Below are 15,192 nucleotides of genomic sequence, written 5' to 3'. Positions count from 1 at the left end.
GCAAGCCAAGCATTAAGACTCGAGTGAGGATGCAACCTCTCTCTTTTCACCCTTCTTAAGACTTACGTTAGTTGCTTCTTGGGTGGACTGTAACTGCACAAACTACAGATGCTACATGTTTACTACATGTATGCATGCCACATGTAGCCCAGCTGAATTCTCATGAGGTCACGTGGATTTTCTCAGGGACCAGCTGTGCTCTCACCAGGGAGCAGCTTCTCCCTCTGTTGCACCCCACATGGATCAGCAGAGCTGGACTTCCCAGGGCGGGTCACAGAAGGAGAGATGGAAAAGCTCTGCCATCTGATTATCTCCACTCTGTATTTATCTTGCCTTTCTGTTAGCATTTTACAGGATTTTTAAGACCAATAAGTTTATGGAGACTCTCTCATTCTATCTTTAAACGTACAGTGTACCCAGGAGAGCTAACAGCAACCCTACAAGAATAAAGCGTTATAGGTAAAAGATAACACACAGTGACAAGAAAATGTGTGAGCAACTACAATTACCACTGCAGCTTACGCGAGCAAAGATTTGTTTCACTCTATTTTGTCTTCTTCAAACAAATAGTTTGGTGTGGAGTGAAAGTCGTAACGCCTGCTCTCTTACGGATTTGCATTTGGAGATTGTCCTTGCCCACACAAACTGAGCTCACACCGTACATCTTCCCTTAGCAGGACCAGTGCTCAGCCCTTTCTCATACTCCTGACTACCTGTTGTCAGGAAACTTAAAGAAACTCAGTATATATGAGACCTTTATCCACTTAGACAAGTGTGCTTAAAACCGGTTAAGTTCAAAATTTATCAATACAGAGGTGCAGCCGACTGACAAGCACAGCAGGAGGCACTGCACAAGCTTTGTTTCCCTAGGAATGAAGAATAGAAAACCACAAGTATAAAGTTGCTTCCCAGCATTTTAACTATGCAAACATTTAATTTGCTTCAATTAGTTATTTACAAATCTTTCATATATTGCTTTTATCAGACTAATAGCTCGGGACTGCATCCTGGATCACACTGACACTTTTCAGAAGAGATGCCGGGAAGCTGACTGCAGCCCAGTGAGAAATGCAGACTCTGGCCTTTTTGTGGATACTCCTCAGTACGGACTAACGGAGGAATTCACTGGTTTTGCATTTGCAAGTCCCCCTGGAGTTATGCCATTCCAGCCCTGTGATGTCAGACCTCTGGTCTGTTATTTCAGGTAAGATGCTTTTTATATCACTGTTATAACAGTACTGACTAATACTACCTGGCTTAATTCAATTGCTTTATCATTACAAATCCAGTATTTGAAGTTTTAAGACAAATTTTAGTATCAGCTGGGGGCTCAATTCCATCAGTCTTTACTGAATCTTAGTTTAAGCTGACTATTGTTCGAGTTACTTACGCTCTAACATAATTGCAAGTGTGTCTTTAAATGATTAAAATTTTCCCTGAACAACCTGTTCAACAGGTAGCTCAGTGTGGACAGAGCCCTAGCCACCCACAGGATGCTTTCCTGCAGTGGTCCTGGCTGTACGAAGACACATAGAGGTAAGAGCCACCATAGGATACTGTGGGATCTCAGGGGAGCTGCGGAATCCCAGGAATGCTCTAAGATCCCTGGGATGCTGTGGGCTCCCAAGGGTGCTGTGGGATGAGCAGAATCCTAGAGGTGCTATAGGATGCTGTGGGATCCCAGGGATGCCATGGGATCCCAGGAATGCTGTGGGAACCTAGGAACGCTGTGGGCTTCCAAGGGTGCTGTGGGATGAGCAAAATCCCAGGAATGCTGTAGGATCCCAGGAATGCTCTAGGATCTCCAGGATGCTGTGGGCTCCCGAGGGTGCTGTGGGACGAGCAGAATCCTAGAGGTGCTGTAGGACGCTGTTGGATCCCAGGGATGCCGTGGGTTCCCAGGAATGCTGTGGGATCCCAGGAATGCTGTGGGCTCCCAAGACTGCTGTGGGATGAGCAGAATCCCAGAAATGCTGTGGGACCCCAGGAATGACGTGGGATCCCAGGAATGCTGTGAGACCCCAGGAATGCCGTGGGATCCCAGGGATGCTGTGGGCTCCCAAGGGTGCTGTGGGATGAGCAATATCCCAAGAAGGTTGTGGCATTCCAAAGTTGCTGCAAAATGAGTGGGACCCCAGGGGGGCTGTGGGACCCCGGGGTGAGGGGATGTGGGACCCGAGGGGGGCTGTGGGAGCCTGTGAGTGCAGTGGGATGCCAGAGATGCTGCGGGATGAGGGGGGCCGGGAGGTGCTGCGGGACGCCGAGGAGGCCGGCGCGCTGCCCGGCGGCGGGGGCCGGGTGGCCGCGGGGGCTGGCGGCGGGGAGCCCCCGGCCCGGAGCCGCAGCCCGAGCGCGGCGGGGACGCGGCGGTGCCGCTTCCGCTCCTGGGCCCCGCGGGCGGCGCCCAACGGCCCCGGGGCGGGGGTGGGGGGGACACGGAGCAGCCCCAACGGCCGCCCTGCGGGGTGCCGGGCCCGGGGCCGAGCGGCGCCGTCCCCCCGCAGCGCCCTTCCCCGGCAAATTTGCAAGTGAGATGCAGAGAGTCGCCGCGGGAGCTCGGGTGACGCTAAATCTTTCATTGCGGACAGGGAAGGGAGGTGGGGAACTACGCGGATCGGCAGCTGCAGCCTCTAAAACGCCTCGTCTGGGATGAACCCCTGACCATTGCACAGAAGTTTAAGGCCTAAATAATTCACCGTTACTTTTTTCTTAATACGCTCAGTGACCCCTTCTGTCACATGGCAATTATTTCACTCTAGTTCCGCTGGGAAGTGAGGGGTTTGATAACCTCGTTCTTTGATACACCTAAAGACACCGAGTTAGCATAAGGCATTCCTCTTCCCTTCTGAAATCCTCGTTCATCTCAACTCCATCACTGCCAATGATAAAGACACGGTGTATTCTTAATTCACATTCAGCTGCTGCTACTTAGAAAGGAGTTGGAAATACCACTTTTCTCAGATGTCTGTCTTTGTGATAAACCAGGGACAAGTGGAAGAAGCATTAAAGATTTCTTTTGTTTTAGGGGATGTTTTGTGCTGCTGTTCCACTTGCCCTTGCTTGCTGGTTTAAGCACAGAAACTTCAATGCAATTTGTTCATCTTTAGTGTTTTCCTGACAGTCCAAGATTTCAAATTCAGGTATCACACCTGACCCCTAAAGGCCGTCTCTGAGCTTGTGACACAGAGCAGAACACAGTGAACTAAGACAAGGGGATGCATTTCACACAGGTGGCAATTTCTCTTCTGCTAATAAAAAATTATGGTCTGTACCGTTATTCTAATTCTGACCCATTTGTGGAAAATATTTGAATTCATGTTCTCTGCACTAGGGGAATTTTTATTTTTCCGTTTTTCTTTTATTATTCTGGATCCCATTTGCAAATAAATATTTAATTCAAAACATGCAACCTTTGTTATGTGTTTTCAGGATGCTGTCTTTAATACAGCATACAGACGAATATTTGTAAAATGTGAAAATTACAGTTTAAAAAGGTCTTAAATGATCTAAGCAGAAAATTTAAATGGGTCTTTTAAAAGAAATCTTTGAAGCCTGAATCTTTCGTAGCTAGTGTTCTGCTTTTGTCTTTATCTCTCTTAAACAGGTTGCATTAAAGTAGAACCTTGCTGATGTGAATAGAGCTTAACATGAAACTCACTGGAATCGTCGGCATCCAGGAGCGCTATGGAGCAATTTTCAACATGGAGGAGAAATTGTTACATGTGTCTGGTAATAGAAGACAGTATTTCACTGACAGAAAACTTATACTGAGCGGGGTAGCAACACCCTGGCACCAAACCTCTAACTCCAAAGTGAACGGAACAAGTATGAGAGCTGTGGTGACAGGCGGCGGAGGCTATTTTGGATACAAGCTGGGATGTGCTCTTGCCAAGGCAGGAGCTTCTGTTGTTCTGTATGACATACACAAGCCCACCTGGGAAATTCCCAATGGAGTAGTGTGTATCCAGGTATGATAAATTATATTTTCACAACAGTCAAAATTAGTTAATTTGTCTTTCCCATAATGTCTTACTGGTTGTAACAGGATCCAGATACCTAACTGCAAATTATTGTAAATTTCAATAATCTTTTCAACTGTCTAAATATCCCACACAATTTTTTGGTCAACTGATTTTAGCATGCCTGAAATAAGGAAAACAACGAAACCTGTCATGCCTAGCACAGAGTACCCGCTTCGCCTCTGACTCTGAAGTACTCCTCAGCAGCCGGTCACTGCCCTCACCTGTGCCTTGGTTTAATCACCTGTAGAATGAACATAGGGGTATTATGAGGCTTAATGAACTTTTTTAAAGTCCTTTGAGTTCTATGGAAGAAAAGTATGATTATCAGCAAGTACTGAAATGGGCCTAGTTTTCAGTCCCAGGGTGTGCAGTAAGTACAATTATATATATGCATTCCCTCTGTGCTAACCCACTATATGACAAATGCCAACCTGCAGCTTTGATTTCAAGTTCAAATATCTTTTCTTATGTATTACAGGCAGATGTCAGGGATTATGATGCCATATTTGCAGCCTGTGAAGGGGCTGACTGTGTGTTTCATGTAGCTTCATATGGAATGTCAGGAAGAGAGCAAGTGAGTCCAAATAGTTTTGTATTTTTCTGTGTGACTGCCCACACTGAGGGTAAGAGACCTGACGCTGTATCACTGCGTGTTAGATTTTATCTCTTCAAATTATCCTGAGAGCCTGAATCTATGTCCATGCTGTTCTGGTAAACTGCTCTGTGCAAACTGGTGTGCTAGCTGCAAGCAGCCTGCTTACAGGACTGTTTTCCCAGTTGTGAAATTATTTCCTCCCCATTAGAGGCTCCACCAGCACCCTGGGAGAGCTGTTGGGTTGGAAATGGCATTGAAGAGTTCTGAAATAGTGCGAGGACATAAGGAAAGACAAGGGAGACAGGTTCTCTCCAAAACCCTGATCCTTTGCTAAACCTTTCACATAGAACTCCTAGGTATAAGGTCAACCGGGAGGAATAGAACCTGAACTAAATTGTAAATTATTTTATATAACTAAATGATAACAATGGCTGTATTCCAAGTCTTAATTGTTTGCCATTGGGTAAAAAGCTGAAAGGATGTACTCAATGTAGGACTCTGAGCCACAATTTTTGTGATTAGAATTACAAACACAAACACACCCCCTTTCTTACCTTATTTAATAAAAGGAACATTGGTAATTACCTTAGCTGCATAGAATAGCTCATCCAAAGATGTTTGCAATTAAGCAATGCATACTTGGAATTGCTCTGGGTAGAGGCAACTGGTCACTGAAGTGCTACTGAAACATGGACATATAACATATCAGCTGCAAGATGTGTAATAACTGTAAATGTATGTTCAGAAGCACTGTGATTCTCTTTGCTTCAAGCAGGCTAGTCTGTAAAAATATAAGAAAAGTACAGGTATAATTTAAAAATAATTATTTGACTTCTTGAAGCCTGAAACAGCAGTCTAAATTATCTTTTTTTGTAATCAAAGCACTAAACTCATTACCTTTATTTGGGGACGTGTATAACATACCCCTATAGAATTTAAAATGTATATTATTAAAAAATGCACAATTTCTTTATTTTCCTAGTTGCACAGAGAAGAGATTGAGACTGTAAATATTCATGGAACAAGATTCATCATTGATGGTACGTATCTAACCTTGCCGATGGGCATTGGTATAGCATATCAAAATAGTGCACCACTTGGAAATAGCCAGTTGGCTTTTTTGGCACACAGTGGTTTTTACCAAATACTTTATATTGTTGGCAGAAGATGAGGAAACATGTCATTGGGGATCTTTACACTCGATTCTGCTATGGGGTGTGATATGAGAGCTGGCACTGTAGTTCAACTACTTCAGTTTTTTGTAACCACGTTTGACCTGCTGTCAGAATCCACATCCATGCAAGGCGTTAATTATTTCCATGTGTATCCTGTAGCAGTAAATCTCGTTGCTATCTGATAGCTCGTGCACAGGTAGTGGGCAGCCCTCAAAGCAGATGGACTTCTGGCCACCTGCCCGGCCAGAGCTGAAGCCCACCTCGCTGGGCTGGTAGCGGCCCTCCCAGAGGCACAGTGTTAGCTTACAGCACCCAAATTAGGATGTACCAGACTATAAAGGACTTGGTTCTACACTGATGTCTTCTCAATAAATATGCTTTGCACTTTAAATCACCCAATCATAAAATGGAAGGCTTTGCTCTTTTAAGATTTGACAGTTTCTCAGAAAAAGGTCATACGGACTTTTTTCCGTATTTTTTGTTTCCACTAAACTAATTTACTTTATACATTGCTGCAGCCTGTAAACAAAGGAACATCACTAGATTGATATACACCAGTACAGTAAATGTGGTGTTTGGAGGGCTTCCTATTGAAGATGGAGATGAGGAAACTGTGCCATATTTTCCAATTGAAAAGGTATTTTGGTTGTATTATATTTTCAAGTTTCATCTTTGTTTACTTTCTTGTTTCTGAAAAAGCCTAAAGTTTCCATGACCATGTTTTGCCTGGTGCCAGAATCCAGGTACAAGAAAGAAGAAAGAAAACTCCTTACACTTTTTGTAGATGCTATTCACAACCTTAACACATCAGTTTTATGTACACTGCAGTATATATTTCTCTGTTTCCTACCAAGGCCTTGATTTTGGAGAATAATTCATACAGTGTCCTCTTAACATCAATGAAATTCCACCTGGACATAGGGATTGTGTTATATGGCTTGGTGCCTCTTTAGCCATTTATTATTTATATGATTTTTCTGTTTCTCCCATATGGAAGATTACATATTCAATGTAGAGCTGATATGGAAAAGCAGCCTATTTTTATATGGTTTTCTTGCATTTAATTAAAAAGGAGAAAGTAATTCTGGGTGCTTTGCATACACAGTTGGTTTTTGTGTCCCTCCTCTCTCCATCAAATACTTCACCATCTTTCAAGTACAGATGGGTAGAGAAAATATTGAATAATATGTTGAATAATATATCAAATAATATTTTCTCTGGGACAGTGTCACAAGGAAGTGAACAGGATAATTCAGACCAATCGTAATGTCTTTAAAACTTGGCTTTTGGCTTTTCCATTACCTGAAAAAGAAATCCAGATTACAAAGTAGTGATCAATTACATTCTTGGCACCATTCAAAGCATACATGTATTTATTGCTTCTCAAATGTGCTGAAATTAATTAACTGGATTTGAATAAACAAAAATGCTTGCTTATCTTAGCAATATGCATGTGTTTTATCCTAAACTAATACCCTGCAGCTTCTGTATTTTGAGGTAATTGTTGCCATATGCTAAGTAAAAAACATTGGAGAAGAGATGCCCCTCTGTTCTGTCATTTCAGGAATAGATAAAAATATATTTGCTTTCTCTCTGTAGCATGTTGATCATTATTCCAGAACCAAATCAATTGCAGAACAAATGGTACTAGCAGCTAATGGAACTCCACTAGCAGGTACTTTCATCTTAGCATGAGTTCAGAGTGGAATTTACTCCTCCTCTTCTTGTTCCTCACTAACATCCTGTATCCCATATCAATCCTTAGTGGACAAGACTGTCCAGCAATTATAAAATCAAGTTATCTACCCCCTCGCACAAAATAGAAGATTTTCACTTAAAAACCGCTTTTAATCAGTTTTAAGTTCCCACAGAGTCCGTAAAAGGTTTTAGCATGGTAGCAATGAGTGCAGCATGTTAACTGGAGAATGCAGACAGCTATAAATTAAACAAGTGTTTAATGTCACTCTATTATGCAACAAAAGTAAAACATGAATGCTGATTAAATTGAGTCATATATTAAAATCTGAAGAAGACACCTGATACTACAGCCTGGAATTATTTATTAGTGCTTCCCAAAGTTTTCCATGTTGAGGAAGCCAGTTATACACTTGAATATTTAAGCTCACCTGTGAGATACTATAACTGCCAGTGCAAAACAAATTCATGTAAAGTGCAATGTGATTCTATGTGTCAAAGTGATACTGAGCTAAATTTAGCTGTAGACAACTTACAGAAAAGAATCTCTCCACTTGATACTTGCAGAGGGCTATAAAGAGATATAAAGTCATTGATGGGCATTCTACTCCAATATACTTAGTTTTAAAAATAAAGGTTTTTTTCCTTGCTTCCTCTTTCTTCAGCAGCTCTTCACATCAAAGACCCTCTTCATTTTAGGAGCAATACACAGTCCTGCATCTCTCAATGAAACTAGAATGCCATTGTTCCAAACATCCCATTGTGGTCCTGTGCCATAGCAGGATTGTTTTGCATGTTTTCAAGAACCATCAGGTTCAGTTATTAGCAGATGATGAACCAACCAGCCAACTGAGATACTTGGGAAGTGACTGGATTTTTATGATGGTCCTTACTTTCCCCCACTGAAGTTACCAAGGGCTTCTAGAGCAGTTCTAGCAGGAGCTGGCTGTGCCTGCTGTTGAGAACATTTCAGCTCTATCTTGTAGTGCTAGTGAGTCACTGTTTCCCATCAATAATTTTGTGTGACATTAGTTGGTTTTATTCCACTTTCTTACCAATACCTTGCTCACTTCAGCAAACTCATCACCACTGTTGGCACATTCATTCACTGCTTTGGCACAGAGACAAAGGATTGGTTAGAAAGAGGTTTTGAAATATCTGGTAATTTCTAGGAACCTGACTATGCTGGCAGGACTTCTCTGAATCCTACCTTGCTATTTTGCATGTTCTGATCTGCCAACTTAATATCCAGCTACTAATTCACATCTTTTGCTGTGTATTATTTTTTAAGATGATGAAGTTAATTAATTTCAGAGTAAGTTCTGCTACCACAGTCTTTGATTCATACAAAGAAAGATGTAACGTAGTCATGTGAAAGTCACTGAAGAATGGTCTTATCAATTCTTCTAGGAGGTGGAATACTCTATACGTGTGTTCTTCGCCCACCAGGCATCTATGGACCAGATGAGCAAAGACACTTGCCAAGGCTAGCAGTAGGTATTTTAATTTTTTAACCAGCAGAATTTTCTATGATATACAACAGCATCACTTATTTGTGTTATAAATTGACTGAATTTCTTACTGGGCAGCAATTCATAAATTCAATTGTCTGTTGAGGATATTAGAACTATTGTTAACAGGCACTACATTGTATCTGTAAAGAACATACAGTACATTAGAAAAGCCTTTTTTTAACATGCAAACAGATGTAAGTCCAGCTTTATAATTTAATGCTTAATATAGTTATAAGACTCAGGCCAATCTATGATATTTCAAATGTCTGTCTACATGCAACTTACACCAAATGGTTTAAAATATTAATGAAAAGAGATACGGCAAAATATCTTATTTCCAGTCTCAGCTATTAGCAGCTTTCACTATCCAATGAAACAAGTTAAGGAGTCGGAAGCACCTCCTGGCACAATAGGTTACTAAAGGGCAAACAGCTGAGGTGCTCATGTTTTACTCTTTTCCACTCGCTGTCTCTTAACTTGTAGGACTGGTACAGTGTTTAGAATACGATCCCTGTAGAACTGTATGAGTCAGTTATTTTAGAAGAATCAGTACAATATTAAGTTACGCACAGCTTTGAGGAAAGAATAGCTTCAAGCTTACTACAAAGTAAACATTTTTGTTTTGTGGCTGAGGTAGGGAATCATATTGAAGTCAGTCAAAATATACTTCATCGTCTTCTAAATAAAATACTTTTTAAGAATGGTGAGTGTCATTTTAGTTAAAACTGAGATGTTTTCTTTAGCCCCTGGAAAAAAAAATAGTATTTTAAAATTTCTGTTCAAGATTTCAAGCTTATTTATTATGAGCCCACTTGAAGGCATTATGCAACTGTCACATTTTGCAGTTTCTAAAATGTACCTGTTAAATGAAAAATGTGACACCTAGCATTACTTTCCATTTTTTTCCCAGCCAAAGCTATTAAATTTGATATTGCAAATACTTTTGATCCATTCAGAACTGTATCTTACCTTTCCATACAATATTTTACTTATCCTTGAATAGACTTGCATTTTTTGTAAATTCAGGACATATTGTGTTCAATATGTTCTTTGATCCTTCCTCCTGAGCAATATTTTTAGAGCGCTCTGCACTCCTCTTGGCTCTTTTTAATGGATTCATGTAATTTTTTTTTTAAGTAGAGACAAACAGCTGGACAAGAAAGTGCACTGTACCTCATTTTAAAACCCATGTTGCTTTGGTTTCATGTTTGTTTATTTCTGCAGAAGAATATTGAGAGAGGGCTCCTTAGCTTCAAGTTTGGGGATCCTTCTGCTAAAATGAACTGGGTGCATGCACAGAACCTTGTACAAGCTCAAATTCTAGCTGCTGAAGCTCTCACCCCTGAAAAGAACTACATAGCTGTAAGTAAACAATAAAAGCACCACAGTGTTCATTTGACAGTGGATCCTGCCACTGTACCCTGTACTACAGTAACTACTGGAGCAGCAGTAATTAAGTATGTGTTATGGTCCTGTTGTTGTCTCTGGTTTTAGTTGACCAATGTGCTATGAACAGTGTGGGACCTGGCAGCACTGGCTGTGCAGCATGTTAAGAGTTGGAATATTCAGTTCTGTAAGGATATGTCCATCTTTGCATTTTTGTAGTATAATATTTGCCATTTCTGGAAGATGAACAAAGAATGTTTGCTACGTCGGGAATTAAACTGGAAGTTCAGGCAGATTTATCCTGTTTCCCTGTATATAGGTCCAGACTTAATGTTCTGAACTATGATTATCAGTTCTTCCCATACCATATGCAAATGAAAGCACATTTTATTTGGGTTCATTGATTTCAAAAATAGGTGCAACTGTTTTCTTCCTTGTAAACACAGTTTTTTATTTGACCTAGAAGCCCCTAGAATACCCTTAAAGTGTATTAGAAAGATTTTCAAGGTAGATTAAACTACTTTTTCTAAAACCCTAAAGGCAAAAGAAGAAGAGGTGACTTACGCCTTGGTTACACAGATGGAGTCTTAGAGATTTCAATGAGTTAACTAGACTGAGCGCAGCACATGTCCCACCATTTAGCAAGCGTGTGTTAACAGCACAAGTTAGATGTGGCACCACTTGCAGTGCACATGGTAATCTCTGCAGAGTCAGTATAGACATTCTGTATAGGCACATTGGTAGTAAACAAGTTATACCAAGGCATGTTAATCACATAACCCACTTGTCCACCAATTTCATTGCACACATTAGTGCAACTGACCGAAACACATGTAGATAGTTTGTTGGCTTGGATGTACATCCATGAATATATTGCTGTATTATTTTTCAGCTGTTAATAAGGAGTGAGATAAAGAAGAATAAGTCAATATATATGCAGTATTGTTTTTACTAACTTGTCTCTCCTCTACCTCTTTAACAGAGTGGCCAGGTGTATTTCATTAATGATGGTGAAAAATTCAACCTTTTTGAATGGTTAACTCCACTTGTACGTACAATGCATACACTTTATCTCCAAATACATTAATTTCTTTGACTGTATAAAGCTCCAGCTTTTATATGCATCTTACATTTGGTATGTTTGCTTCAGGTATAAGAGCTCTGTTCTGAATGTTGGTTTAATTCCTGCTTAAAATTCAGCGTGATCAGTGCTGTAACAAAGCCTACCTAAAATATTACATTAAAGCAACTGTCTTCACTGAGACCAAAGGACCTTCTAAACCAATATCCTCTTCTGAGTTGTGCATCTGATAACGGTGGCTATTTTGGGTGGACAAAAAATATAAATCCTAATTATTAATCTGTAATAGACATAGGCTCAAAATGATAGGCTCAAAACCATAAATATGACACAATGTTAAATTAGGTATCAGAGCACCATGACATTTCGATCGATCATTCTAATTGTTTTTTCCTTTTTTTAAGACTGCCACTTGAAAATTACATAGTGTCTGCATGTGACATTTAATAGGAATCCCCTGAAAAATTAAAACTCAAATAGTACCAGCAATGATTAATTTTTCTGTTTTATCAGTAAATATTTCCACAAATATCTACTGTATTGAAACTTTAAAACTTGTTTGAGGTTTCTGGTTTTTTCACTGTTTTTAAAATTTATTTCAGTTTGAAAGATTAGGTTGCAGTAAGCCATGGATACGTATTCCTACTTCCTTAGTTTATGCATCAGGTAAAAGTATTTTATCATTTTAATAAATATAAATAATATAATTATGTAATAATATAAATAATATATAAATACTAATTAAAGGTGTTTTATAACTATTTAACATTTCTCTTTCCTGTCCACACTACCCTCATTCCTAATTGTAATATAATGTTTTGGGGTTTTTTTAATTTGCCCACAATTTGCAGCTTCATGTATAAAAATAATATGCTGCGGGCTCATCCAGTGCGCAGCAGGTTAGGGGTGAGGCTCAGCTCTATGCTGTGTGTATGCAGTGTGTGAAACCAGAATGATCTGTTATTTAAGTAAGTTCCACAAAAACAGGTTTTATGTAGGACTTAACAGATTTATAACTTTGTGGAGTTAATGGTATAAATACCAAAAGTTAAATGTAAAAATCCATGACTTCATGAAGGACACTGAAGAATATCTGCTTTGCTGCATGGGTAAATTTCTTGTTCTCCTGTAACACGTGCTCTCTCCAGAACCAACCCCATGTGCAGCTAAGACAGAATCCCACTTGGAGTATTTAGTTTTATAAAATCTCATGAGCTTCTCACTAGACCTGTCACCAACCCTCCAAACCCTTTTCACACAAACACCCTAATTCATGCTGACTGAAGTATTAAATCCAGCCCCTTGTGAGCAAGTAGTCCTGTTGGTATTAGTAATGGTGCCCCGGGCTCTTAGGCATGTGATTATCCTTCACTATTATGGACAGCATGAGATATGCCAAAATCATAAAGGCATAGAAATTTACTACTCTTACCTAAAGTAGAAATCTTTTGTTATGCAGCCATGATAATGGAATACCTCCATCTGACGCTGAAGCCATTTGTTGAACTGTCCCCACTGCTGACTAGAAATGAGGTAAAGTCTTTGTAAACTCTCCTTAATTCTTACAGGATACTTAAGTACGTGTTAATACTGGGGTACAATTTAAGATTAAGTCAGCAGAAAGTAAAATCCACAAGTACTACTTCAGCCTCCAGTTTCCAAGGCAAATGTATGCATCATACATTTTAGGCAAAATATTATGCTCGTTACCATAATCTTTGAAAAGTAAGAGCTTATGCTTGCCATGTGGGAGAGACTGCTTCAGCTCCTTCCTTCCAAGGCCCAGTATTCTGTATGGCTTTGGCTGGTCACTTGGGCCTTAATTTCTGAAGATATTTAGTAATCTAAGAGATGGCTTTTGTCTGCCTCCTTAGGTACATAAACAAGAGTGCAGAACATTTTTTTAATGGATGTTTTTGAGACTAGAAGATTCTGCTTTGCAGCTTTTTCTGCCTCTTTGGGCTTTCAAGATTCTCCTTTCTGAGTGAACAATTTTAAAAATAATGTGACATATGTCAATAGGACATTGATATAATGTTGTGGTGTTTTTTTATTTTACATTTCCTTTAACTGTGTCTTTGCTATACAGACTTTGTTCCAATTCCCTAGGTATTCATATCTTTGTATGTTGACTCTTTTGCCCTACAGGTACAGAACATTTCTATAACTCATACATTTCGAATAGACAAGGCGCGGAGTCAGCTGGGGTACAGCCCAGAGAAGTTTGCATTTGCCGATTCTGTGGACCATTACATTAAATCCAGACCAGAAGCCCAGCGTCATCACATCTTCCTCAAAGTTTTGCTTTCTTTAATTGTTAGTTTAAGTTTGATCTTTCTTTCTTTAAGATTTGATAGCCTTTCAGTTCTGCATTTTTTTAAAGAAAGACAACACTGACTTGCATAAACTGCACGTACACAGTCACAGTACTGCTACCTGGATCATTCCGATCTCCACAATAGTTACTTGTCCCAATGCAATAAACGGGCAGTTATTTTTAGATTTAAAACCAAAACTGTAACATATCAGTAGCTGTACTTGAGAAATTAAAATACAGTACACAGTTATGGCCAAATCACTGAAACACACTAGGGTCAAGATTGTTGCCTCTGTTCGTTTCACACCCAAAAAAAAAAATTTCCAAATTGATTGCTGAAGTCAATGAAACCTGCAGGAAGAACAAGAGCTACAGCCAGTCTGCAGTGCTTTACTGGTAAAGAAAAATGGCTAAAATAAGGAGAAAAAACCGACCACAGCTGCTGGCATGGCTCACTACCTTGGGGAATGTGCAAAGGGACAGACATTACTGTGAATAACACATCCCAGCCATACAGACAGTTCACACTGTGTGACTTTCTTTCATGAATCAGCTGTATCACTGCATATGAGGGGAAATAAAAGTGTACTTGAAACTTTGCTAAGTCTGCCCTGCGCCTCTGTGCACACTGTTGCAGAATCGCTTCCCATTGCACCCCTGGGGTGTGGCCACCTGCCACAGCACCTTGTGGCACTTTGGAGGCCTAGGGGTTTTTTCACAATTCAAAACTGTGTATTTCAGTTAAATTGAAGTTATTAGCTAAGTTACATTAGCTAAGTGCATTCATGTCACAGTACAGGAATCTGACACTACGGGTTGCTCTAATATTTGTACTACTTCCTTTACCTCCTGTAGTTACTGCAGATAACTACTAACAATAAAGTTTAGCTGCTTATCAGCTGAACTTTAGGTACGCCTATGTTTTTGCACCTAATTTCTAAATTATAGCAGCTGCGCTGAGCAAAGCCCTGCAGTAGCTAAAGTGAAAAATGTACTTTGAATTTGTTCAGCTCAAATGAGCCTGAACCGCCGGGGGTGTGGAAGGCCCTCCTCCCTGCCTCCCACCGCCACTTACGATGGTGATTTATCACAGACCCCTCTCTCCGCACCTGCACCTTTCCCTGCCCGGAACATGGGGAGGGAACAGTCGGGAGCGGGACGGGAGAGCTGGGGAGATGAGACGGGCGATCCAGAGGAATCAAGGTCGGGGGTGAGAGGGAGTCACGGATGGATCTGAGAACTCTGGAGAAGGCGAGAGCGCTTGGAGTTCGGCTCAGTCGCCTCAGGGCAGGTAGCGAAGGCCGGGCGCGGGCCTACGGGTGAGGGCGCAGTAACTCCGACGCAGCGCGGGAAGCTACAACTGCCGAAATCAGTATTTCTGATTTTATTTTTAAGCCAAAAGAGACG

General features: G+C 40.6%; 1 protein-coding gene across 1 annotated transcript; it reads left to right on the top strand.

Moving 5' to 3' along the window:
* The first annotated feature begins 878 nt into the window (after positions 1-878).
* Positions 879-14,364, top strand: SDR42E2 (short chain dehydrogenase/reductase family 42E, member 2). Its single transcript, XM_075105077.1, has 13 exons — positions 879-1,204; positions 1,457-1,536; positions 3,605-3,968; positions 4,501-4,596; positions 5,600-5,657; positions 6,311-6,429; positions 7,392-7,467; positions 8,898-8,980; positions 10,226-10,363; positions 11,370-11,435; positions 12,071-12,134; positions 12,928-13,001; positions 13,617-14,364. The coding sequence occupies exons 3-13, from the start codon at positions 3,648-3,650 to the stop codon at positions 13,863-13,865; spliced, it is 1,344 nt and encodes a 447-aa protein (XP_074961178.1). The 5' UTR covers positions 879-1,204; positions 1,457-1,536; positions 3,605-3,647; the 3' UTR covers positions 13,866-14,364.
* The last annotated feature ends 828 nt before the right edge of the window (positions 14,365-15,192 follow it).

The sequence above is a fragment of the Phalacrocorax aristotelis genome, chromosome 10, assembly GCF_949628215.1.
Source record: "Phalacrocorax aristotelis chromosome 10, bGulAri2.1, whole genome shotgun sequence".
Classification (NCBI taxonomy): Eukaryota; Metazoa; Chordata; class Aves; order Suliformes; family Phalacrocoracidae; genus Phalacrocorax; species Phalacrocorax aristotelis.
This window is presented reverse-complemented; position numbering and strand designations above follow the sequence as displayed.